The 24427-nt window shown below is 38.7% G+C and overlaps 2 protein-coding genes across 5 annotated transcripts in view; both read right to left on the bottom strand.

Moving 5' to 3' along the window:
• larp1b (La ribonucleoprotein 1B) overlaps window positions 1-3304 on the bottom strand; it is a 40247-nt gene extending 36943 nt beyond the window's left edge. For 2 of the 3 annotated variants that reach the window (XM_067367292.1, XM_067367293.1), the window contains exon 1: window positions 2587-3304. In XM_067367292.1, coding sequence (XP_067223393.1) covers window positions 2587-2944 — 358 coding nt within the window. In that variant the 5' untranslated portion in view covers window positions 2945-3304. The remainder of the gene's footprint in view (window positions 1-2586) is intronic. The other variant, XM_067367295.1, reaches the window with a different exon arrangement.
• Window positions 3305-7085: 3781 nt separating this feature from the next.
• Window positions 7086-23087, bottom strand: nrde2 (NRDE-2, necessary for RNA interference, domain containing). Of its 2 annotated transcripts, none has more exons than XM_067368000.1 (15): window positions 22289-23087; window positions 22055-22170; window positions 20694-20799; window positions 20006-20173; window positions 19418-19561; window positions 16663-17131; window positions 16180-16582; window positions 14838-14971; window positions 13415-13538; window positions 13094-13266; window positions 12483-12875; window positions 11226-12157; window positions 8194-8335; window positions 8040-8111; window positions 7086-7820 (listed from the first exon to the last, which is right to left on the bottom strand). In XM_067368000.1, the coding sequence occupies exons 2-15, from the start codon at window positions 22113-22115 to the stop codon at window positions 7695-7697; spliced, it is 3447 nt and encodes a 1148-aa protein (XP_067224101.1). In that variant the 5' UTR covers window positions 22116-22170; window positions 22289-23087; the 3' UTR covers window positions 7086-7694. The 2 variants fall into 2 exon arrangements, with proteins under 2 accessions (XP_067224101.1, XP_067224100.1); XM_067367999.1 differs by having other exon boundaries at window positions 22930-23087.
• Between the last annotated feature and the right edge of the window lie 1340 nt (window positions 23088-24427).

Genomic DNA, 24427 nt, shown 5'->3' with positions numbered 1-24427 from the left:
AATGGCTCAGTGAGGTCTGCATAGCCAGCAATGACACTTCCTCTGTCAAGATCCATTAATGTACTAAAAACATATTTAAATCAGTTCATGTGAGTACAGTGGTTCAATATTAATATTATAAAGTGACGAGAATATTTTTGGTGTGCCAAAAAAGCAAAATAATGACTTATTTAGTGATGGCCGATTTCAAAACACTGCTTCAGGAAGATTTGGAGTGTTATGAATCAGTGTGTCGAATCAGCGGTTTGGAGCGCCAAAGTCACATGATTTCAGCAGTTTGGCGGTTTGACACGCGATCCGAATCATGATCCGACACAAAAGATTCATAACGCTCCGAAACTTCCTGAAGCAGTGTTTTGAAATCAGCCATCACTACATAAATGATTATTTTGCTTTTTTGGCACACCAAAAATATTCTCGTCACTTTATAATATTAATATTGAACCACTGTACTAACATGAACTGATTTAAATATGTTTTTAGTACATTAATGGATCTTGAGAGAGGAAATGGCATTGCTGGCTATGCAGGCCTTACGGAGCCATCGGATTTCAACAAAAATATCTTAATTTGTGTTCCAAAGATCAGCGAAAGGTCTTACAGGTGTGGAACGACATGAGGGTGAGTAATTAATGACATTATTTTCATTTTTGGGTGAACTAACCCTTTAAAGTAAACTGATGACCTAAAGAAATCAGATCTCTTTTCTGAGGTGCACAATCTCAAAGTTGTTTTGACCAGACCCTGACATCCTCAACAACAAGCAAATTATGAACAAAATCTGTATATCTGTGAATAAAAATCTTGCTCTTTTGGTTTACAATATTTCAAGTGACTTTTAGTTATTTAAACCAAGTTATTTAAAGTGCACTTTTTTGCACTAACATTACCTGTTTTCAAACATGTTTCCCATGTTAACCATAGCCAGACAAACAGTGTCATCAAAAATCTACACCAGTGTTGAAGCCAATCTATCTAAAATTAATTCAGTTTTAGGGAGTGGTCTAATATTACATACGTTACTATAAAACTACACCATACTGTCATAGTCAACTCAACAGGTGAGCTGCCTGCACACTACCACAGACTCTATGAGGATCCAAGAACCAAAACACAATGCGTTTAGCAGCTGTATGAGGTTGAAAGTAACGTCAGTGCCTGTGTAAAGGCCTCTCATGAGCTCCTGCTGGAGTTGCAGTGCTCAGCACTGCACGTGCTCCCGTGCAACTCGATCAGATGGGATGGGGTGGGGTGAGGAGGGGGGTTGAATTTGCCCACATCAGCAAGTCTGTCCAAATACACCCAAATGATCGAAGCACACACGAGTCTGTAGGTAGAATGATGTGGGAACGGGCGTTTAGATGGGCGTTTATTCCCACTACCACCATATTTGGTCACATCACAAATGGCAAAACGAGCTCCGGGCTTCCTGACAGCAACATGCAGTGCGTTTAAACAATTAAAACACCTTGAACTAACCCAAAACCTATTAAAATACCACCTATAAATAAACATGAGTAAAAGAATATGGCCAGGGGTCTCCTATGTGTGTTTTATGTATTCTTTAACTTTAACAACAGCAGTGTTTTTAATCAGGCGAGCCAGGACAGCACAGCATATGTTAGCCAAACCGCAAACGCTCCAACACTAAAAGCATAAAACACCGTAGTGACAGCCACTTATAGAGCATTTTAAATGTGTGGATAAAGCAGAGCATTTTGATTCCCATTGTTTTCTACCCCTTCAGGGGATTAAACGAGCTCTGGGTTTAGCGAGGTGCTAAATAGTGGTGTCCGATTCGTGAATGAATCGTTCTTTAGAATCGAATCTCTTCAATGAATCGGTTGAAGAGAACAAAGCGATCTCTGAAAGATTTGTTTACAACTCCGAATGTTACGTACTGTACAATTTCTTTCCAACTTTACCTCACAACAGTTTTATGAACATGTATACGAAGAATAGCTGGTTTCAATAAACAGTGTTTTATTTGGTTATTATGAGCAAAGGCTGAATTATTAAAACTGGTTAATGTAAATGCTAATTATATTTAAGTTCCATATTAGCTAATAATAAATAAAATTACAATAAACTCCCTTATTAATAAAAGTACATTAAACAGCAATAAGTGCCCATGTTAAGTCTTTAATAAAAAGATAATAAGGGATAATTTCACGCCAGGTTGCCAAGGACGATGTCATAACTCACAAGACTGGCTGAATCAGTCCGAACTGTTCGAAAGAACCGACTCGCTGAATTGAGTCGGACGTCCCATCACTGGTGCTAAAGCTAACAGGCCACGCCCCCGTCGCTGATTGGCTCGTTTCTCTGACCATGTATGAAAAACACACTTTACGGATATGGGCACAAAGTTTATGAATTATCATTAAATGAGGGAATAGCCAACGTTACCGTATGTTTCAAAGCACAGGTGCACGAGAATGCAAAAAAGACTATTAAAGTGATCTGAAAGGAGTTTAATGGCCGCTCCTGACTGCAGTAGCACATGCGAGCTAACAGAGCACATGTGTGCATGAGAATAAATGCTGTTGGAGGTATAAATGTGTGTTGTGGGCATAAACTCTCTACCTGTTTGTAGCGAGCTGTTGGTGGCATTATTAGGAGGGCATGCGTTCCTCTTCGTCCATGGGTTCACTTTCGGCGGAGGAGCCTCGATCACTTTCTTCTTGGCAGTTTCTGCTTTCTGACTTGATGCATTCTGCTCGTTCTCCTTGTCGTTCGTGCTGTCCGTGCTTAACCCATCCGCTTTGCTTTCCATGTCCCCCTGTTTTTGATGTTTAGAGTCGACCTGAGGAGGATCCTGCTGCCCCTCCTCGTGGCTCGCTCGATCAGGTTTCTTGGGTCGATCCGCGTCCGACTTGTTTTGATTCCCTTCGCCCAAACAACTGACTGTCACGTCCAAGTCACTCGCAACTTCAGTGGTCATGGTTCAAAAGCGCAAACGCCCACGCGTTGTTATTTTTTCACTATCCCGCAATGTTTGTTTTCCAGCGCAAATGAAGAGAAAGACTCGGTGGAAGCTGTTGCAGCTAGAGCGCAAGTTGACAGCCAGCAGCTTGAAACACGGCGGAGAGCTGCATCGGACTTTTTCGTGCTTTTAAATGTCAAAATGCTCGATCTCTTAAAGAAGCCATGTTGTGCGATCACACTAACTGATTATAGCAAGCCAAACGAAGGAAATAAAAAAACTTTGCAAATGTTTTCAACCCACTTCACGATTTGGCTGATCGGCAACTCACCTAAATAAAAGGAAATACTACGAACGGCCACGAGTCATTGGACGAGTGCGTGGTCTCTCTGTCGCCCCTCGCGCTCAAACAGCGGTACTGCAGGACAGTAGAACGTGGTTCATTAGAGTCAGTGTTGCCATGTCCACATTTTTTGAACAAGGCTTGTTTTATTGCTTGTCGATAGGGGCAGTCGCCAGTGCATGATATGACTGACCATTAAAGGATTAGTCCACTTTTAAATAAACCTTTCCTGATAATTTGCTCACCCCCATGTCATCCAAGATGTTCATGTCTTTTTTTCGTCAGTCGAAAAGAAATTAAGGTTTTTGATGAAAACATTCCAGGATTATTCTCCTTATAGTGGACTTCAATGGACTTCAAATGGTTGAAGGTCAAAATTATAGTTTCAGTGCAGCATCAAAAGGCTTTTCGTTCCGTAGGTAGAATAGAGAAGGCGTAGGACGTTTTGAAGAATGCTAAAACCGGAAGTATGTTCAAGGTGATATTTTGTGTTTATAAAGCATACAGTTGCATTTTTTTTCTAAAATGACCGATCGTTTCACTAGATAAGACTCTTATTCCTCGTCTGGTATCATTTAAAGCATTTTGAAGCTTCACTGAAACTGTAATTTTGACCTTCGACCGTCTGGAGTCCACTATAAGGAGAATAATCCTGGAATGTTTTCATCCAAAAAAATTTTTTTATTTTCGACTGACGAAAGAAAGACATGAACATCTTGGATGACATGGGGGTGAGTAGATTATCAGGAAAAGTTTATTTAAAAGTGGACTAATCCTTTATTCTGTCTAATTTCTTTGTTTTTGTGCCTGTTTTGGGAAAGGTTGCATGCCGTTCATTGTTAGGCTATGTATAGGCTATACAATCAACTGCAAAGCAAACAAAAATTACAAAAATCCAGAGTATTCCTTACAAAAATCCCTTCCCTTGTTTTCCTTTTTCCCCAATTACGTGTAAGTGCACATTTTTTTTGCTTTTCTATAAGTGGAAGAGTGAGATGTATCCTTTATTCTGATGATCAGTTGTATATAATAGCTACAAGATGAAGTTTTAGTGTATGTGTTATGCAAATTAATTGTACGATATATCAGATCAATGAATTAAAGCAATTTTACTTGCAATTCTAGTTAAGAGGTTTTATGCTTTTTTCGAGTTTGTTTTGTCAGGTTGCTGTTTTTTTTCTAGCGCGATCTGGCAACACTGATCAGAGGCAGTCTGACGTGGCCTTTCCCCCAGTCAACATAGTCTCTCAGACTGTTACAAAAACCGAAAAAACACTAAACGTAACATCGCATAGATTTCATAAGCTGGTTTAGAGCCTTTGCCAAAATAAAATGTGAACATCATGTTTACAGAACGATATACGTAGCACTGAATTGAGTTTGGTTAAGCATCAGGCCGAGGGCACACTTACAACTAAAGTTATTATTTATCTATCAGAACTCGTGCTATATTATTGGAAGAAGTAACAATTATTTAAATGTATTATTTAAATCTCGTTTCCGACTCAACATTGGAAAAAGAACATAGTGGTTATAAGAAGATGTCTTCCTTACATTTGTCAAAGTAAAGCAATTCGGAGATAATAATAATGCCTGTAACACCTTCAAATGACTGATGCGCCTCCAGCGGCCACACTCTGCAACTACAGTCTAAAATGTACAGGTGACGTGTTTAATTTAATGCACATACGACTGTTAATCCACTGCTTTTTAAATAAAATAAGGTGACAGATGATATGAAAGATTTATTAAAAAATCTGAAATCACCAATACATTAAAGTACAATCATGTATTTAAATAAGCAGTATATTAATAAGCTATAATTAGGAGGTATTTACTGGATATAAAGCAGTCTCTTCAAAGATGTTCAAAGTGCTTTAATCATGAAACTTAACGTTAAATTAGTTAATCAGATTCTGCCATTTATTGTACACAACATGGTAAAGAAAAGAAAAAAAAAAGGTCCAATAAGCTTGAAGACAGCGTGCAGGTGACGGTTCTTTGGATCTTTTGTGTAAGAGTGATGATGTACCATGTTGTTCCAGAGTCTGCTCCTCGTGACATTTCACAGTGAAATGAAAAGAATTAGGTGTGAGGAAACTACTTACCCACCCCAAAGGTGCTGTTGGGTAATGACATGTTATGACATCAGTTCCAATCTCATACTTTTGAGACACATATAGCAAACCCAACAATTACAGTGACAAAGGTTTAAAAAAAAAATGCTGAATATTTTTGGACATTTTGGATAAAACATTGAATGCAATAAGCATGACAACCCCCCTCAAAATCTTCCTATCACCAACGATTTTATATCGTCTTACATTTCAGGCTCAAATCCAACAATTCCTGCAGCTCAGTTGTGGAAAAGTTTAGCATGGGGAGATGAAAAGAAAGTTGCAGTCTAAAGATCAATTTAAAGCACTGCAACAACCTCTTGGTATTTGAAGATAATCCTAATCTCAGGTCGTAAATTTGTAGGTCAGATCCAGGACACAGGACAGAAGGTATTGATGCCCTCTGCTGGCCAAATCAATCTGCTAATTTTAGCTGGCTTGAAACTTGTTTTAATTCTAGACCAACCTGGGGCATGTACCATGAAGCTGGATTAGCTGGCTAGCCAGGTAAGTTTCAGATTATTTTGCGCCAATCCTGGGTTTTAGGTACCATGAAAGTAACTTGACTTTTAGCGGTGTTCATCACCATAGTAACTTACGCTCCACGGCTAACCTGCTCCGGGGCAGGTTATGTTCTGGGTTAGAGATTTCAAACTGAAATTGGACCAATCAGATGTAAGCTAAGTGACAGTGACACACTCAACACAATAAAGTCACTCCCCCAGTTTCTCTTCCTCAAAATTAAAGGTCATTATATAGTAAAAACAAATATTTAACAATGACATTTTCTAGTTTTAATGATAATATAATTTATATGATTTGTATAATTATATGATCTATATTTTTATTAATCCATTACACACACGCAAGTTTAGTGTAACAGTAGTTATTAAGCACTTCGTTTCAATGAATATTAATATATATAGATCATATGTAATATAGGTCTAAATAGGGAGTAAATATACTCTTTAAAAATTATTACATGTGACCTTGTATGTTTAAGTCTCCATCGCTATATATTATCAACTATATAAACTAACTTCACAACTTTCATTTGCACTGATAGAGAAAGATCATTTCTTTTATTTGTCCTCTTTCACAGACAAGTATTTTCCATTAGTGTAAATGCATTTAAATTCTTCATTTTCAGCGAAAGAGTTTTGAATCACGCTGGCTCTCTCGCGAGAAGTGAATCACAGTTTATTTCTGTTGCAAGGCATGTGATTGGCTGTTTGCCACTGATGTCACGGATTCATGTGCACGCGCTCCACAAACTCAGGATCAAAGCCCGAGTTGACAGAGAAAGTTGATGATCAGCATCATGGTACCAACAAAGCCGGATTGGAGTGGTTTGGTTTTGTCAACTCGAAACTAATCCTATAACCCTGAGTTTGTTCATCTACCATCATGGTACAGGCCCCTGGCCTATACACCATGAAGCCAATTTAGGTGGCTAGCCAGTTAGGTTTTAGTTGAGTTTGCACCTACTCTGGGTTTTAAACTCCTTGAAAGTGGTTTTGCCTTTAGCAGTATTTATCACCATAGCATACACTCTTAAGCTCCATGTTCCAGGTAAGAGATCTCAAGTGAATACAAAGTTAATATAAATAAGCTTCAGAATCAAATGACTACACGAGAGCTTAAATGTTCAATTCTCTCTATACCTATATCAACTATAAACTAACTTCACAACTTGCACTGATATAGCAAGATTTTTTAGTTGTCCTCTTTCATAGACAGCTCTTTTCTTCTTGCGGTGTAAATTTGTTTAAATTCTTAATATTTTTCAATCTCTTAATATTCTTCAGAAGAGAACTGAATCGCAGTTTCACTGTTCCACAGCATGTGATGGGATGTTCGCTACTGATGTTTAACCTTAACTCAGGATCAAAGCCCAGGTTGACAGAGGAAGCTGATGATCAAATAGATCATAGATCGCATGGTACTAACAAAACCTGACTGAATTGGTTTGGATTTGTCAACTCGAAACTAATCCTGTAACCCTGAGTTTGTTCAAATACCATCATGGTACAGGCCCCAGGTCACTCAGCTAACTGAAACACTACAAACAAACCATGATAAACTCTCACAAACATTCAATTTAAAAGAAGTCAGAAAGCTTAAAATGTAATCATTTATTCCCCAAATCATGGAAAAATACATTCAACAATACATAAAAATAAATAAAATATGTTTTTTTTTTTTTTTTAATATCTTTTGTTTAGCTCTTTTTCAGAGAGATTCGTTTCTCTTGGTTGGTGGTCAGAGGTTTCTGATCTCCTGAGTATTATGGGAAAGGTCTGGATGGCTAGTCCTCCAGCAAGATGTCCACCTCCTCCATGGGCACTCTCAGACGCAACTCCTTCTCAGTCATAAGGTCTAAAAACTCTTCCACACGTTCAGGAAACAGCTGCACAGCATCCATGTACAAGCCCTGCAGATACACACACACACACACACACACACACACACACACACACACACACACACACACACACACACACACACACACACACACACACACACACACACACACACACACACACACACACACACACACAGATGCACTTAAACTGTAAATTAATTGTTAATTGTGAAGACATTTTCATAGTAACATACTTCTAATTGCCTGTGTGAGTATATTGAATCTTACCTTTACCCAGGGCACATCCTGTAGAGCCTTGTAGAAGATTCCACAGCCCCTCTCTGCATTCCCATCACATACCTGTGGAAAACACACAGGGCATCAAGAGATTTATTGCTGGGTATTTCTGAACATTTCTAAATTGTCATGTTTATAACTTTACCATGAAATTCAGATACATCCTCCACAGCAGAGGACAATGGGCCCCATGTTCTGTTGCTGTAGCAGTTTCAAACAGACAGCGGATACGGTTGCTAAGACCATTCAATTGAAGGGTGGGCAGAGCTTCTCCAGAAAGATGAGACCTTTGGATAAAGAAGACATCAGTTTGTGCTACTAAACCAGGGGCCAGTTGCATAAACTTAGCCACTATGTTAAGACTGTCTCTTAAGAACTAGTTTGACCAACTAGCAGTTAGCCAAGGGGTAATCAGTCTTACTTTTCTGATTCAATGTAGACCAAACTTCCTTTTTATGTAACTGACTTTAAAAAGTTAGGACCAGTCTTGAAGAAAACAAAATCAGGTGACTAAATTACAAGGCTAGTCTTAGCAGTTTATGTACCGGCCACAGATTATTGTAATTATTCAGGTAGCTAGCTATAAGCAAGTCGAGCAAGGCTAAAATTAAGTTGCGTTTCCACTGTCGGCACAGTAGCCCAGCTGCGCTACCCTAAATCCTGTCCTTAACATGCCTCCATAGAACAACGTCACACAACCTCACCATTTCACCAGCTGACTGAAAACTATCAAGATCGCAAAACTTTTGGTCTTTACTTAAAAACTTAAGATTCCAGCATTGATATTTGATCAATGTTTTAAAATACAAAGAGAACACTTACCTATTCAGTTGCATCTGCTTACATTTATTTATGCTCACAGGAATGCAAAAAACAACCCCATTAAAAGGATTTATTTCACTAATTCCATTCAAAAAGTGAAACTTGTATATTATATTCATTCATTACACACAGATATATTTCAAATGTTTATTTCTTTTAATTTTGATGATTATAACGGACAACTAAAGAAAATCCCAAATTCAGTATCTCAGAAAATTAGAATATTGTGAAAAGGTTCAATATTGAAGACACCTGGTGCCACACTCTAATCAGCTAATTAACTCAAAACACCTGCAAAGGCCTTTAAATGGTCTCTCATTCTACTTCTGTGTGGACAACACATGTTGTCCAAAAGACGACCATTGACATCTTGCACAAGGAGGACAAGACACAAAAGGTCATTGCAAAAGAGGGTGGCTTTTCACAGAGCTCTGTGTCCAAGCACATTAATAGAGAGGCAAAGGGAAGGAAAAGATGTGGTAGAAAAAAAGTGTACAAGCAATAGGGATAACCATACCCTGGAGAGGACTGTGAAACAAAACCCATTCAAAAATGTGGGGGAGATTCACAAAGAGTGGACTGCAGCTGGAGTCAGTGCTTCAAGAACCACTACGCACAAATGTATGCAAGACATGGGTTTCAGCTGTCGCATTGCTTGTGTCAAGCCACTCTTGAACAACAGACAGCGTCAGAAGCGTCTCGTCAGGGCTAAAGACAAAAAGGACTGGACTGCTGCTGAGTGGTCCAAAGTTATGTTCTCTGATGAAAGTAAATTTTGCATATTATTATATTTGGAAATCAGGGTCCCAGAGTCTGGCGGAAGAGAGGAGAGGCACACAATCCACGTTGCTTGAGGTCTAGTGTAAAGTTTCCACAGTCAGTGATGGTTTGGGGTGCCATGTCATCTGCTGGTGTTGGTCCACTGTGTTTTCTGAGATCCAAGGTCAACGCAGCCGTATACCAGGAAGTTTTAGAGCACTTCATGCTTCCTGCTGCTGACCAACTTTATGGAGATGCAGATTTCATTTTCCAACAGGACTTGGCTCCTGCACACAGTGCCAAAGCTACCAGTACCTGGTTTAAGGACCATGGTATCCCTGTTCTTAATTGGCCAGCAAACTCGCCTGACCTTAACCCCATAGAAAATCTATGGGGTATTGTGAAGAGGAAGATGCGATATGCCAGACCCAACAATGCAGAAGAGCTGAAGGCCACTATCAGAGCAACCTGGGCTCTCATAACATCTGAGCAGTGCCACAGACTGATCGACTCCATGCCACACCGCATTGCTGCAATAATTCAGGCAAAAGGAGCCCCGACTAAGTATTGAGTGCTGTACATGCTCATACTTTTCAGTTGGCCAAGATTTCTAAAACTCCTTTCTTTGTAGTGGTCTTCAGTAATATTCTAATTTTCTGAGATACTGAATTAGGGATTTTCCTTAGTTGTCAGTTATAATCATCAAAATTAAAAGAAATGAACATTTGAAATATATCAGTCTGTGTGTAATGAATGAATATAATATACAAGTTTCACTTTTTGAATGGAATTAGTGAAATAAATCAACTTTTTGATGATATTCTAATTATATGACCAGCACCTGTATATGTCTTATAATAAATATCCTGACTCATCTAAGTTTTATAAGGGCAGTGAACAGATCAACGAGTATGAAGCTCAAGAAATTGCCACACGGCTCCGGGGGGTGGGGGGTAATAAAGGCCTTCTGAAGCAAAGCGATGTGTTTGTGTAAGAAACTTAGGAAGAAAGTGTAATGCCTCTCACAGTTCAAAATGCTTACGCGACGTCAGTTACCCTTGAATATGGAAGGCAGTCATTTATTAACCCCCCGGAGCCGTGTGGAGTACTGTTATAATGGATGGTTGCACTTTCTAAAGCTTCATAGTCGTTGTTTTCCTTCATCGCCATTATAAACCTTGGACACGTCAGGATATTTAATAATAAATATAATTTATTAATTAAAAATTATTTGACCCCAGTGAGGCCCGATCAAGCCCCGGAAGTGACAGTGGAAACACGGCTACTGACTGTAGGAGAAAATATAAAAAAGGCTATAGTGGCCCTTGCTGCAACACTCAGAATGCAACACAATTGTGTTGTCACATTTTGAAATCTATTTCAACACATTAGCTACAATGTGTTAAATTGAGCATTGCCAGATGTGTACTAACAACACAACAACAAACAAAATCAAAACCAAATCAAAACATGAAAAAATGGAAATGGAACAAGAAAACAAAAAACGAAATGACAAGAAAACTAAAATTAAAAGGGAACATAAAAAAGGAGGGAAAAAAGTACAGAAAAGCTCACAAGAGCTTTTTTGTTCCTCACCTCTGCACAGAGTCAAGTTGCTGTTTGAGTTGTCGTTCTGCAGTGATGGCAAATAGATACGGCACAACACTGTCAGTTTTCTTTGCCACACTGTGGAAAAACCTTCGGGCACGGCTTGCACTGCAATAGCGATTCTCTGTTTGCAGGTAGAGATGCCATAACGAGGCACTGGAGGGCAGTAACGAGATAGCATCCGTAAGTGCCAGTCTTAGCCGAGAGAGAGGAAACACGTTGGTGTTGGTGTGGTGGCGCAGCAGTGCTACATGCTGCATAGCAACAGACTCCCATTCTGCAAAGACCTTGGATGTCCTCAGAGATACATCTGTCACTTCTGAATTCAAGTTGTTGGGAATCAGTTTTTGGATGGCATGACTGTACACAGCATCAGCTGCATCTATCCCCATTGTCAGGTACTGAAAAAGCCCAAAGCATCCTACTAGTCTGGATGTCCTGTGGAGTTTCTTTGGAGCTCCAGAATTGCTGCCTGTGCTCTGCTCAGGTAAAAAGTTTGACAGGGCCAGCTCATAGGCCTTTCTGGCCTTTAGTATGGCCACTGGGTTGATCTGGCCAGAGAAAGGAGTGTAAGCAGCACACTCGGCTAATTTAGTGAGAATGTAGACAGCTTTGGAGGAAGTGGACACTGTCCCACCATTTAAGGCCTGCTCTACCTCTAACTGGGCATAGAGAAAGCAGAGGTTGCAGAGAACAGGGTCATTAAGTCCTCTAGACATGCCCATGGCCAAGGCAGTGTCAAATACTTTGCGTGCCTCTTCCAGGTTACCCAGAAGCCACTCCAGATGGGCATACTCTCTCCAAAGTGCCAGACTGCCCCGGTTATCTGGCTCTTTTAGCAGCCGCTTAGCTAGTCGTTTACTACGCTTCCCCTGAGACTTCAGTTGCCTTTTATTTCTACTGCGTAAACATCTCAGCACCTACAACAGAAAAGCAATGAAGAAGGTTGACACAAACATTGAATTAAAGTAGTACAAATTATGGTAAATTTCACAATAATTTTTAAGAAATTTATATATTTATATTCATATAATTCAGATTAATCACATGATTATGATTATACATACATTATACATTTTTTAATTGTCATGAACATGTCAGTTTTTTTGTTTTTTTTTTGTTTTGTTTTTTAGATTTTGTATGTAATGTGACTCGGTCGATTCTTTCTGAGCTTGTATAATGACAAAAGTATATGAATGCAGAAATTATGGTTTTATAAAATTTTTCTGTCTCACACATACAGACCTTGAGTTTCTCATACTGCAGCCAGCAGAGTGTAATAACAGCTTGATCCTTTGCAGAAACGAGCAGGAGAGTTTGCTGTAGAACGTTCTTGAGAAACTCCTCCCCTGCTTTACACAGCCCTGCCTGCCTCCTGCAGTCCCCCAGAAATGTCATGTGACCCACTGCACAGATCCCAGCCACTGGGAGGTCATAACAGGTCAGAGGTCGCTCCGGGTCTGGGCCCTCTTCAAGGAAGGTCAGATCGTCCAGTAGAATGTTTGAGGAAGAGGTTGTAGAGAACCTTCCTGAAGGTCCAGGCAGACCTAGGAACTGCAGGAATGACAGGATCAACTGCAGCTGGAGATCTGGTCCGTCCACACGAATCACAGATGGGCCGATATCATCAAACAAGACCTGCACGGAGAGAAGGAGAGATTTATGCACAATTAGAACATTTATAATATCTTGCAAATATTATGGCTAATTTTGACTGCATTAAACAATAAAAACAGAGTGTAAAAATCCACAGGTTAAAATTCATTTTGCAGAATTTTCCCTCAACAAAAATGCAAAAACATCTGCAGATTTTATTTAGGCCTATTCATCAGGTAGTCAACAAACAAACATCGCACCTGCCTGTCAGGATCCTCACAGTCCTCATCTGATTGGCCCTTGGTTTTATCTGGTCTCCATGGCAACCAGTGATTCGCCTCACGGGACGCCTCTACATCTAACCAGATCTTCCATTTAGGCCTGGTCTTGTCTTTGATCTCGGAGTCCTCCGGCTCTTCTTCGTCATCATCATCTGCAGGCCATAGATTTCAATGCAATTTTAGCTCTCCAAATCGATAAAAAACATAATATATTTTACAGATTTTTTATTCATCATTTCTAAAGTACACTATAGTACTTTGGCAATTATCTACATCTATGTGTGTGTTTGGTTTGAACACCTGGCTCAGGTGGAATCACCCATCCTCCTCTCTCCTGCTGATGCATCCAAGCATTCCAACCCCGAGCCCCCCGCTCCCCTATCCTGGGCTCTCCACTGTCCCAAAATGGCTCAAAAAATTCCACCTGGACACACAAAGAAATAGAAAAGATTACAAATATCCTAAAAACACAAGTACAACAAATAAAAGCAAACATTACATCAAAGTTCACACATATTTAAACCGATGGATTTTCATGATTTGTCCATTCATTTAGAATTACTAGAATCTTTATAGAATTTATACCCTTTCTTGATGAAATATTTAGTGCTAAGCATATATAGAAAATTTAAATTTGCTACAAAAGGTTGGTTCATGCCTTTTTCGGTCTTGGATTTTAAAACACTGATACTTTCCAGGTTTTCACAGAGCGATCCATTTGTAGAATCACTAACAGCACCTCTCATTCACATAAAAGTGCAATAAAGTGTGTACTCAGCTGAATGTTGAAATCTAATTTAATTTGCAGTTATCACCCTAAGTGCCACTAAAAAAACTACCTCTTACTACAGTACCAAACCTTACCAGCACTAAGAACTTACTCAACCAATCACAGAAAGAGACCAGGAGTGGTCAGCCCATCACAGGATGACAGGGTTATTAATACAAGAGTGATGTGCGTGTCACTGATTGATATCTCCTAAAGTTCAAGGATAAGAAGAAATGAAAAGGTACGAAGGTTCACAGTTATTTATCATGAGTAATAATGTAGGATGGGTATAATCGGAGCAATCAATCACAAATTGAAATGAAAATCATGTTTTTAATAAATCACCAACAATCAGATTCTGAGCATATCAAGTTCACATTAAAAGTGTATGTGATCTGACTTTCTAGGACTCTTTAGGTCTTGCTCAGCAGAATGTGTACGTGTTTGTTGACAGGACAGATATTTCTGCTGTTTTAAAAAGCAACAGTGCATGTGAATATGCCTTTTCAGCAAATCCTGTGACTGAAAAAAAAGAGGCCAGAATGACCAGTTTCACATAAACATGCAAATACCTTCCTTTATTGTATACTGTGCAATATGGCATATATAGTTAGTCCTCTGTTCTATATACTTGTATATTGTTAAATATTACCACAGATATTTTATATTTATATTTTACCACAGATCCCATGTTTATCTTAAATGAACTACAGGGTTACAGTTTCACTACAAAAGCAGCTACATGTTTTGATTTGGTGGGCTGCCTGAATAATTACTTGATTATTCTGTTTTTACCTGAACCCAACTGGATACATTTCTTGGAGGAATGTAACAGAATACCAAAGACGTTCATCTTAACTTTTATGTCTGTAGCGGCAGTGCTTCAAAGGGGATGAATTAAAAGGATGCAACTTTTACAACAGGGTTTTAATACTTTTGTATTTGTGTAAGTACCTGCTGTCTAGTGGGCAGATCTTTCACACTGTCTGGCTTGAAGAAAGTGAAGTCCAGCAGGGCTTGGAAGAGACACACAGCTTTCTCTGTGTGACCTGCTTGCCGCAGGAAATGGCACTGCTGTAGAAAGATATCTGCCAGACAAGAGAAAATACTTTATTTCTCTTGAAGTTTGATCATTTGATCATGGATATTAAATATATATATGAGAATAAATGAATCAAATGAAGATTTAACCTAAAAACACTGAAATACGTAATATTGCACTGCCACCTCTGAGCACAAGAGGGCAGCACAGAATGACTGGAGTTGTTGGCTTCCAGGAATAATTTACCCCAAAATAATCTTTAATTCACCCTCATGCTGTTCCAAACCTGTAAGACTTTTTCTTGTTAAAAAAAAAAAAAACAGAATTTAGAACATCATGAGGGTTAGTAAATGATGGTAGTTTTCTGGATAAACTATCCCTAAGATGTGCTAGTATTCAAGTATTCAACACTGGCCCCTCACATCAAAATGACAATGTCAGACCTTTATTTCTATTTCACTATAGACCTCATAATCAGTCTGGTTCAATCTGTGTAAAATTAATTGCAAAGTTTGAATGTAAATTTCAGCTCAGCAAACGTGGGCCCTGGGACTGCTGATCCAGATACACGCTGCACATTGACCCGACCTATCAAGGTAATTGTTTAATTAGGCTAATTGAGAAGCCAGCGACCGAGAGCACAGAACAGCAAGGGGTCTGGCTCAAATTCTGATCACTCATCCACACACACAATGTCACAGAGATTTTAACGGCTGTTCATTTCGGCAAATCCCAGTGCAGGGAAACCCAGGACAGTGATGTTTGTGTTCTGACTCACTGTCTGTCTCTCTCTAAACAGACCCACACAATACACCCTCTAAACTAGCTGACAAACAACATGCCAATCCACTTCAAAAACACCACATCATCACCTTTTACTGTTACCCACCAGTCGATCCCTGTCTCTCTCTCTCTCTCTCTCTCTCACACACACACACAGCCCAAATGTACTCCAAATTGTTCACTTGCACAAACTGTACATGAGCTGCTTAACTCTACAAATATTTATGCATGTAATCAAAACAAGTTTACAGTTTCCACACAACTGCTGTCACAGCAACACGAAGGGAGGGAGAAAAAAAAACAAACAAAAAAACACGGCTGCAAAAAGAGGTGAAACCCAAACCATGACAATGCAAAATGATTTAAGGACACTAGGAGACATTAAGAAGAATGTGGTGGAAAATCTGGATAGTATTAAAATGCTAAATTTGGCAAGTATCTACAATTGACAAGTATAAAATATCACTGTACCCAAGAGGTCTTCCTGTGTGCCTGGAAGCGGAGGGTGAGACACCATACTGCCATCCTGGACTGCACTGAGCGTACTCAGACACTTTCCAAATACGCTGTTGACCTTTGACACAGAGAAAGTGCTGAAATGACTCTGTGTGAAGAGGAGGTACTTCCTCCATAAAGGGGCACTGTTTGGATGGACAAACACTAGTTTCTTCCACTCTTTCTGCAGGACGGCAGGCTCCCATAGTTCCTTGCACAGGCGGAGTTTCTCTAGTTTCAGGTCCACGTTGGCAGGGTTACTTTCCACCGCCTTGTCCACTATGGACAGCTTCTTCTCCAGCACAGCACGAAGAGACATTTTTCTCATGTCACTGTCACTGGCAACAGAATAAGACCCAGAACCGAAGGCCAGCTCATCCTGATCAGAGACAAAGAGAGAAATGTAAGTTAGGTAAAAAGAAACAATAAAACTGGTACATTTCACCTCTGGAGGCCTACCTGGAAGTGTATGAAGTCCAGCCACATCTGGATGTCTGTAGGATTCTCCCGTAGCTTCCTGTTAAACTCCTCCACTCGTGCGCTCAGAAGGGTGGTGTTACTTCCTTGAAACTCAACGTCCTGCTGATCTCCCTTGACCTCTGTTTGACCCTTGCCTTCCAACCATAAAGACGTTCCAGGGTCATAGATGCCAAGCGGATTGACCCATGATACGGGTGCCTGGGCGGAAGAGCCCTGCTCTTCAGTGCAGGCTGGGAGCTTGATGTAAGAATCAGAGTTGGCAGCACTGCCCTCAGAGAGTACGGGCAAAGCCGGCAGACTATCTGAACGGAGACGCTGAAGGGTGGAAGGACAGAAATAGCGCTCAGGTTTCTTGACCATCCGCTTCTTCTCTGGGCCACTGTCGTCCCAGTTTACAGCCTGCATCCTAAAGTCCAAACCTAGGCACGAGTTTCCCTTCCTCTTATACCTGAAAAGCAAAAGTTAACATAAGAAAAGCGACACCAAAAAGTGATGAGTTTGAACTAAATTGGTGGAGAACTATGCTTCCCCCCCAAAATCAGAGCAGAAAATATGAAGAAACTTTTTAGATTCCATCTGGGCCTGCTGACAGATGAAGGACAAAGTAAAAACAGGAGTTGGCAGGTGACTGAGGGAGTATGAGAACTTGAGAATGTGAAGGAAATAGATCGAAGATGAGGGATTTGTATCCTCTTCGGAGCAGCACTTGACCTTCTCAAGAAAAGAGCGCTGGGGTGCACCTCTGTAGAACACACTCTTTGTGCGTGATACTGATCAGCTTTAGAGCAGTGTATATGGGGGCGATGTCGGGAGAGAGGGACAGTGAGAGAGAATGTGAGTATTGATTGTGGTCTCTTAAGTTACAGATGGCAGCTCTGACACCAGATTAAAGCTGATAGAAGCTGGAGAACTGCCAGGTGTGAGATTTGTTGCCTCAGAGCAGCTAATAAACCCTGCTCTCTAGCCAGCAGTGCCAGAACACTGGAGTAAATAAGACCCAGAATGACACTTATGGAAAGCAGGGGCGCAGAACTTTAACTACAGCTGCATGCTGACATCAAAGTAAAATAGATTTACATTTCCAGAAGGAAACATCAGTGCTTGCAAGGCAGCAAAACAAGTTTTAGGCTTCTGCACAAATTAAATGAGCCATCAGAGCCGCTTTGCCATTGTCACTGCACTCAGTACACATCTTGATTTCTTACAGTTAAGTACGGGAATTAACACATAAAGTGATATCACTTTTTCAGTGTAAAAGTGGCTATAGAAGTTTGAATAAATGCAAGCCAGAGAAAACCAAAGATTTTAAATGGCAAACATTTTAAAAGTGAGTGTATTTACACTGATAACTACCAAAACCTATGAAAAAAAAAGCATAAAAACCAGACCATGCAAGAAAATGGCATTGAGCTTAATTTTTTCCAGGTTATAGCACCAAACCATAAACAGACATTCAAATTAACAGATTACCAGTAGAGGTGTTTACATGCAGCTCAAAACTAGGGGGAATTGGTAAAAAGCTCATCTCTTCCATGAGCACTTAACTGCAGCCTGCTAAAAGAAATAAAAATCTCTTCTACTTCACTATTCCTTCATCTATGCTCTCACTATTTCTTATTCCCTCCCTAATCTAACTTGTACTATTCTGAACAATGGCAGAAACTTTGTATTACTAGGACTTTTCGTGTTTATTGCCTCTTTAAGATCAATCGCTTGTTGTATTCCTTAATTGTAATTCGCTTTGGATAAAAGCATCTGCTAAATTAATAAATGTCAAATGTAAACATCTAGGTTTTACTCAGATCATTAAAAAACACTGTTAAAAGGTATTTACATAGCTTCACACGTCATCAAGTTATTAAGCACAATTGGTCCACTCAAAAAATGCACTCAAACTTTAGTCTTAATTACAAAATAACTTATTATAAAAAAAATAATACAATTCAATTTAGCAGACATTCACAAGAAAACCACTTTTGTGTACATACAAGAAACTTGCATTTGCAAACAAGAAGTTTCGTGTACACATTTAGATGCAAATATCACACTTTCAAAATTTAGTAAGTAGGGGTGAAACAATATATCCCAATACAAAAATGCAACAATCGTGGATAATGACAATATGTGTTGTGTATAGTTCACCCAATATGAAAATTACTGTGTGAGAAAAAAATTCAAGTTTACAGAGTTTTAGTTTCAGTACTACATTAATCTACTATAAAATAATGTTGAATATAATGTATAATAAAGCAATGGGGGAATATTTGTGGGTCCTGATAATGCAAAATGTCTTATGTGACCAGTAAAAAGTGGCCTACATTATTTTAAATACATCTAGTCAGTGACAGAATGCAAATATATTAATCTAAAATAAATTTGTTTCAGTGTTAGAATCATGAATATTTTTATTCTGGTGTCACCATTGTCCTGTGCATTGGGTTACCAGCACCAAGTCCAAGCCATAGGAGGCCATAAAGTGCTTTTGGAGTTGGAGTTGCAGACGATTTCTTGTGGATTTCAAAGGGTCTTTGCAAACAGAAGCTTAGTTATAAAAGCAGTTGTAAGAGACACAAGAGCACAATACACACTGCGGCTCGCTCGTATGCACAGTCGCAGTGCTCCCCTGGATTATGGAGAGTCTGGCACCTGCTGCTGCTGCCAAACATAAAGAATGAAAGAGGAGAGCATCTGTGTGTGAGACAGACAGACACACAGAGATGGTGAGTAAAGTTACCTGGCTATGTCTCCTCTATAGAGGGATTTGTATTCCCAGTTGGCACGGTCAGCTCTCCTGTCGATACAGAAGGGGGAGTCAGTGGGGGTCTGGAGGTCATCCAACCACATAAAGGTCTCGCTCACCCGAACCTGAGCTTCCTCTCTGCAGCAAAGAGGATGGAAAACAAGGACATTAAAACACACACACACACACACACACACACACACACACACACACACACACACACACACACACACACACACACACACACACACACACACACACACACACCCACACCCCATTAGTCACAAATCCGGGGTTAAAAGTGTCTCGGACTGTCTAGAAATGTGGCTGAAGTTTTGTACATTACAAAGTTCTAAAACAATGCAAACAAGGTACTTAACAAATCTTTTACATTTTGTTGGCTAGAAAACAGCTGAATTATCATTCTACTTTAATGTTTAATGGAAGAAAGTAAAGTGAGTATGAGAGTACATGACAATTTTTATTTTCTGGTGAACTGTCCCTGTTAAACTGTTTATAGATATAGGATCAGAGACTAACTGTAGTAGATCAACGTACTGCAGGATTTTTCTTTGAACACACCTGTCAGCATTGTCCTTTTTTAGCAGGTCGCTGGGGTAAACGGTGTCTGATTCAGAACCACTGCTCTCCGAGTTATCTCTGCTCCTCTTCTTGTGTTTTTTCTTCTTTTTTTTCTTGCTCTTCTTCGATCTGCCATGGCTATCTTCTCTCTCTTTACGCTTCTGCCCACTAAATAGACAGAGAAAAGAAAGTTATCTTCACTGATAAAGACACTTTTTTTTTTAAACAAGAAAGTTAATACAATAATGTGTTTAAATGCATATACGTGTACATAATTATAAAATTGTGTGCTGCATTTAAAGCCTGGTCCGGCATATAGTACTTTAATAATTAACATGCATATTTAGTCATGAAGCTTAAAAAGCTATTAAAAGAAACATTATTTATGTACAGATTAATATACTTGTGCAAGAGATTTTAATTTTACCTAGTACATTTTAATGTGGGAAGGACAATGAAATATTTAGCTCGGCTTCAGCTTTGGCTGAAAATTGTATTTTTGTTTAATAAACATTTTATTTTATTTTATTTGTTTCACAATAATTACTTTGAAATCAAATAATAACTGACATATCCCCTTTTGTAATCTATTATGCAAGTTCTTTAAATCACACATCAAGTTCCACACATGTGATGAAGTGAATTTATTGAGTCAATAACTGCACTGTGGTTTAAAGGATCAGATGACCTTGATGCTGGTTCCTCTGCTTGCACTCTTTCTGTGGCACGCCTTTGAGTCTTCAAAGCATCTTCTGTGAAGCTCTGATTACTCAGCCATTCCAGATCTGCTGGAGCTGAGAGAAGAAACATTCAGTCAAACCAAATTAGCTCTGCTGCCACTTAAGAACTGAATAAATCAGTCAGTCATGACAGACAGCCTGTCCAAATGAAGCGAATCCTCAGAGGAGCGCATCTGATGTGATTTGCACGCAAAAAAACTGTCAGTTAAAGAGGGTTGATTCCCTTAAGCAGTGAGAAGGACAGAAGCATGATGCTATCTGTTACTCAGCCTGGGAAGGAGCCAGATGCATTGCTGACCTGGCCGATATTCTGCACAAATCCCCCACGGCAGCAGAGGTGATCTGCATGCAAGAGCAGTTTGTTCTTTTCTACTGTACTCAGTGCGAGAATGGTCCTTTCTCAATAATTTGATATTGATTAGTTGGGATGTGCATCTTCATCTAGCTAACTGCTCAAAGATGGGAACCACTCATACAGAATGGCTGACTGATTACAGTGTGTTGAACTATTGCCAAATCTATAATGGCCCAGTTTTCAGCATACAAGATCATTTGTTTGTGCAGAATATGTAGTATCTAGTGGAGCGTCACTCAAACTATTGCTCACTTTGAACAAACCATACGCATTAAAATTTGCGGTGTAACTTGTCCAGAATGGTTGTGTATAGAGATGAATGACAGGTGTGTTTTGGCTGGAAAATGATAAAAAGTGAAATATCCCATTCACTTACATTGGTATATTGTCTGTACCCTGGCTGCCTGGCCGCCTGACCATATCTGGGCACCCAAATATCACAGAGACATGGAGGAGGGAACTTTGACGTGGGTCAATGTACACAGGCAAAATTGTTTTCAGAAAAAGTAAAAACCTACTTTACATGTTAACACTGCTAAAATTAAACAGGAGACAGATTTATTGTTAAAATGATGCATGTTTTTAGGTTTGAAATGGTTTACATTTTAAATTATTTGATAATGTTTTATATTTTAAGAGGATCGAAGAGTAGAGATGCTTCATAAAGGATTAGTATCTTCCAACAAATTCACCACAAATCAATGATCTAGAAATTTAATAATACAGATGCTTGTATAATTAATTTAATATAAAGACTACTATAGGCTACTACATGTTATGACTGTTGGTAAACTGTATTGCAGTTGCACACTGCTATAGTAAATCAAGCAGAAGTTGTAGAGTAATCAGCACAAATGTTAGGTTTCGTTTACAGGTTCTCTTTTGATGATGCAACATTAGGTACACCTGACCTGAAGTTGTATGAAGACTTAGAGCAGGTCATAGAGAGCTTACCTCTATCCTCAGCAGAGCTGTTACTGCCTGACAGTGCAGCGAAGGACGGAAAAAGAGCCATGTCGCTTCACTCAGATCAAAACAGACGCGCGCCGATTACGTCATCCATCTGCGACCTGGCAGGAAAGCATGCGGTGATGAGAAGTCCGACTCATTTTTGCGAATCGGTTCTTTCGAACCAGTTCCAAAAATGATTCAGCAATTCTTTTATGTCATGACATAATTACTACATACTTGCATTCTTGATTCAGCTCATTTAGAACATAAAAATAGTTTACAATGATTAAAATGAGCAAACAATATCTTATCTGAAATAGTTTTTGCATGTTTTATTAAAATACTATTAGTTGAACACAACTCTATTTCTTATGCGTGTTGATAAAAATGTCGCACAATATGTCATATTTCGATTTAAGTCATATTAAGTCTTAAACGTATTTTCAGTTCGATTAATTTGCAACATTTTCTGCCATTATAGTATTACAATAACCGTAATATTACTTAAATCCAATTACGAATCGGGCTCGAAAGAAACGGTCCTGGATTCAATGAATCGGTGACTGACGCTGAATTTTGGGGAATTCTTTTTCTATGGCGATTAGGACATTTTACGCACTTTTGTTTTGCAGTAGAATAAGAACAAAAGTTCGTCTATATAGTAATAGTTTTTTTTTTCATATATTTAGCAAGTTTGGTCCTAATAAGTATTACTCTTTAATTTTTTATCATAACAGATCGATAACGTTACTAGTATTTCTTTCCGCTGTCGCAATCTTAATTTCGTCGTGTTTAAACTGTTATTTATTTTTAAATCTACGACTGTAACGTTATATAAATCGGTTTATGTACAAAGAGGACAGCGCTCTTGTGCTTACCACAGCTTTCTAGGAAAACTCAATTAAACCTTAACTTTTTTGATGTAAAGAAGGCTCACGGTGAGTCTATATTATGAGATCTGATCCCGGGAGAGAAATTTAAGCAGCCCTGTCTTGTCTAAACGAAGGGCTTGTTGGCCCGCCGGTTCCAGTGCTGCGTGATCCGGGACACGCTGAGCGCAATGGCTTGACGCATTGCAGGTCTAACGTAACCAATCAGAGACGCCGTTACAGTCACGAGCGGATTGCAGGTCTCAGCTGGCCAATCATAAAAGCTGTGACATGCTGAGCCGAAATCTCTCTAGCGTCAACAAAGACAGTGGACTTGATGCAATAAGTAATATTCCGACGAAAGAAACTAGTGCCGTTTAGAGAAGTAGTCCCTCAAGATGTAAAGTGTTCTTAAACCGTTAATTGTAATGTGATCATAATAAATTATTTTTACTAGTTGTCGACTTGTCCTTATTTTTTATTTATAGATTCGGTGATTTTTAATTAATAAGTATTTTTTAATTCGTATCCTATATTCCTAAATGTATTCAAAAACACGTTAATTTAACTTGGTGTGATAAAGAACAGAAATAAAGTTAAGACAATAGTTATTTATAATATTATATTAATATAACTTTTAATTATTTGCATGTTTTATTTAAAATTTAACTGTTCACTTGGAATTATTTTAATTAATAAATTAATTAAGAGACCAAATGAATCCTTTATGTAAGACGGCTTTCTACTGTGACAATAAAAAAGGTCTTAATTCACAAAAAAGCTAATTCTTGAAGTTCATTTTTGAATGTGAATGTTGAATGTGTTTATTCTTCATGCTGTACATTTTGCCATAGTCCTGTCTTATGCATTACACTTAGGCCTATTTTTTGTTTATCACATTTATAGTTTTAATAGTGGCCCCTGCATTTTAAAGGGTATTCCTGTCGGTGTTATCCTTCTCATTACAAATGTAGGCTACTTGATGAATTTACTTTAGATTTTATTCAGGCAAACTTCTGTGTTTCTACACAACTTATAGAACATATTGATAGGTCATTTTGGGGAAGATTTTTGGGTCTGTGTAGAGATAAAAAACAGAATTATCAGCATATGAGAATGCTGTGAGAGGTTTTTAAATAATCCCATATTTGTATCTGTAAAATATCTTTGTAGGCCCACGTTATTTTTTACAACAATGAAGTGAAAATTATATAGCCTACTGAATATGTGAAGCTTTATGAGTGAGATGCATATTTTGTTCATATTATACTGCATGTTAGTATAATTAGTACCTACAATAGGACTAACATAAGTGATCCAAGAAATAATTACATTACAATACACATTATTGATCTGTATTGCGTGCTCATATATTTAAATTATTTTATGAGAAAATAATAAATAATATTACTGTTCAGATAAACCTGCTGGCTAACATAAAAAAAACATTTAGTAGTATGTAAATATGCTGTTTTCTTGCATCAGTGCTGAAAACTTTTTATACATT

This window comes from Chanodichthys erythropterus, chromosome 18 (assembly GCF_024489055.1).
Source record: "Chanodichthys erythropterus isolate Z2021 chromosome 18, ASM2448905v1, whole genome shotgun sequence".
In the NCBI taxonomy this organism is placed as follows: domain Eukaryota; kingdom Metazoa; phylum Chordata; class Actinopteri; order Cypriniformes; family Xenocyprididae; genus Chanodichthys; species Chanodichthys erythropterus.
This window is presented reverse-complemented; position numbering and strand designations above follow the sequence as displayed.

What these genes read in the sequence shown, in the direction of transcription:
- nrde2 (XM_067368000.1), bottom strand. Translation starts at nt 22,115, where the DNA reads ATGGCTCTTTTTCCGTCCTTCGCTGCACTGTCAGGCAGTAACAGCTCT. An exon ending in CAACTTGACTCTGTGCAGAG is followed by an intron (nt 8,336 to 11,225) that starts GTGAGGAACAAA and finishes CTTTATCCAAAG; the next exon opens with GTCTCATCTTTCTGGAGAAG. An exon ending in GGATGTATCTGAATTTCATG is followed by an intron (nt 8,112 to 8,193) that starts GTAAAGTTATAA and finishes TGTTTTCCACAG; the next exon opens with GTATGTGATGGGAATGCAGA.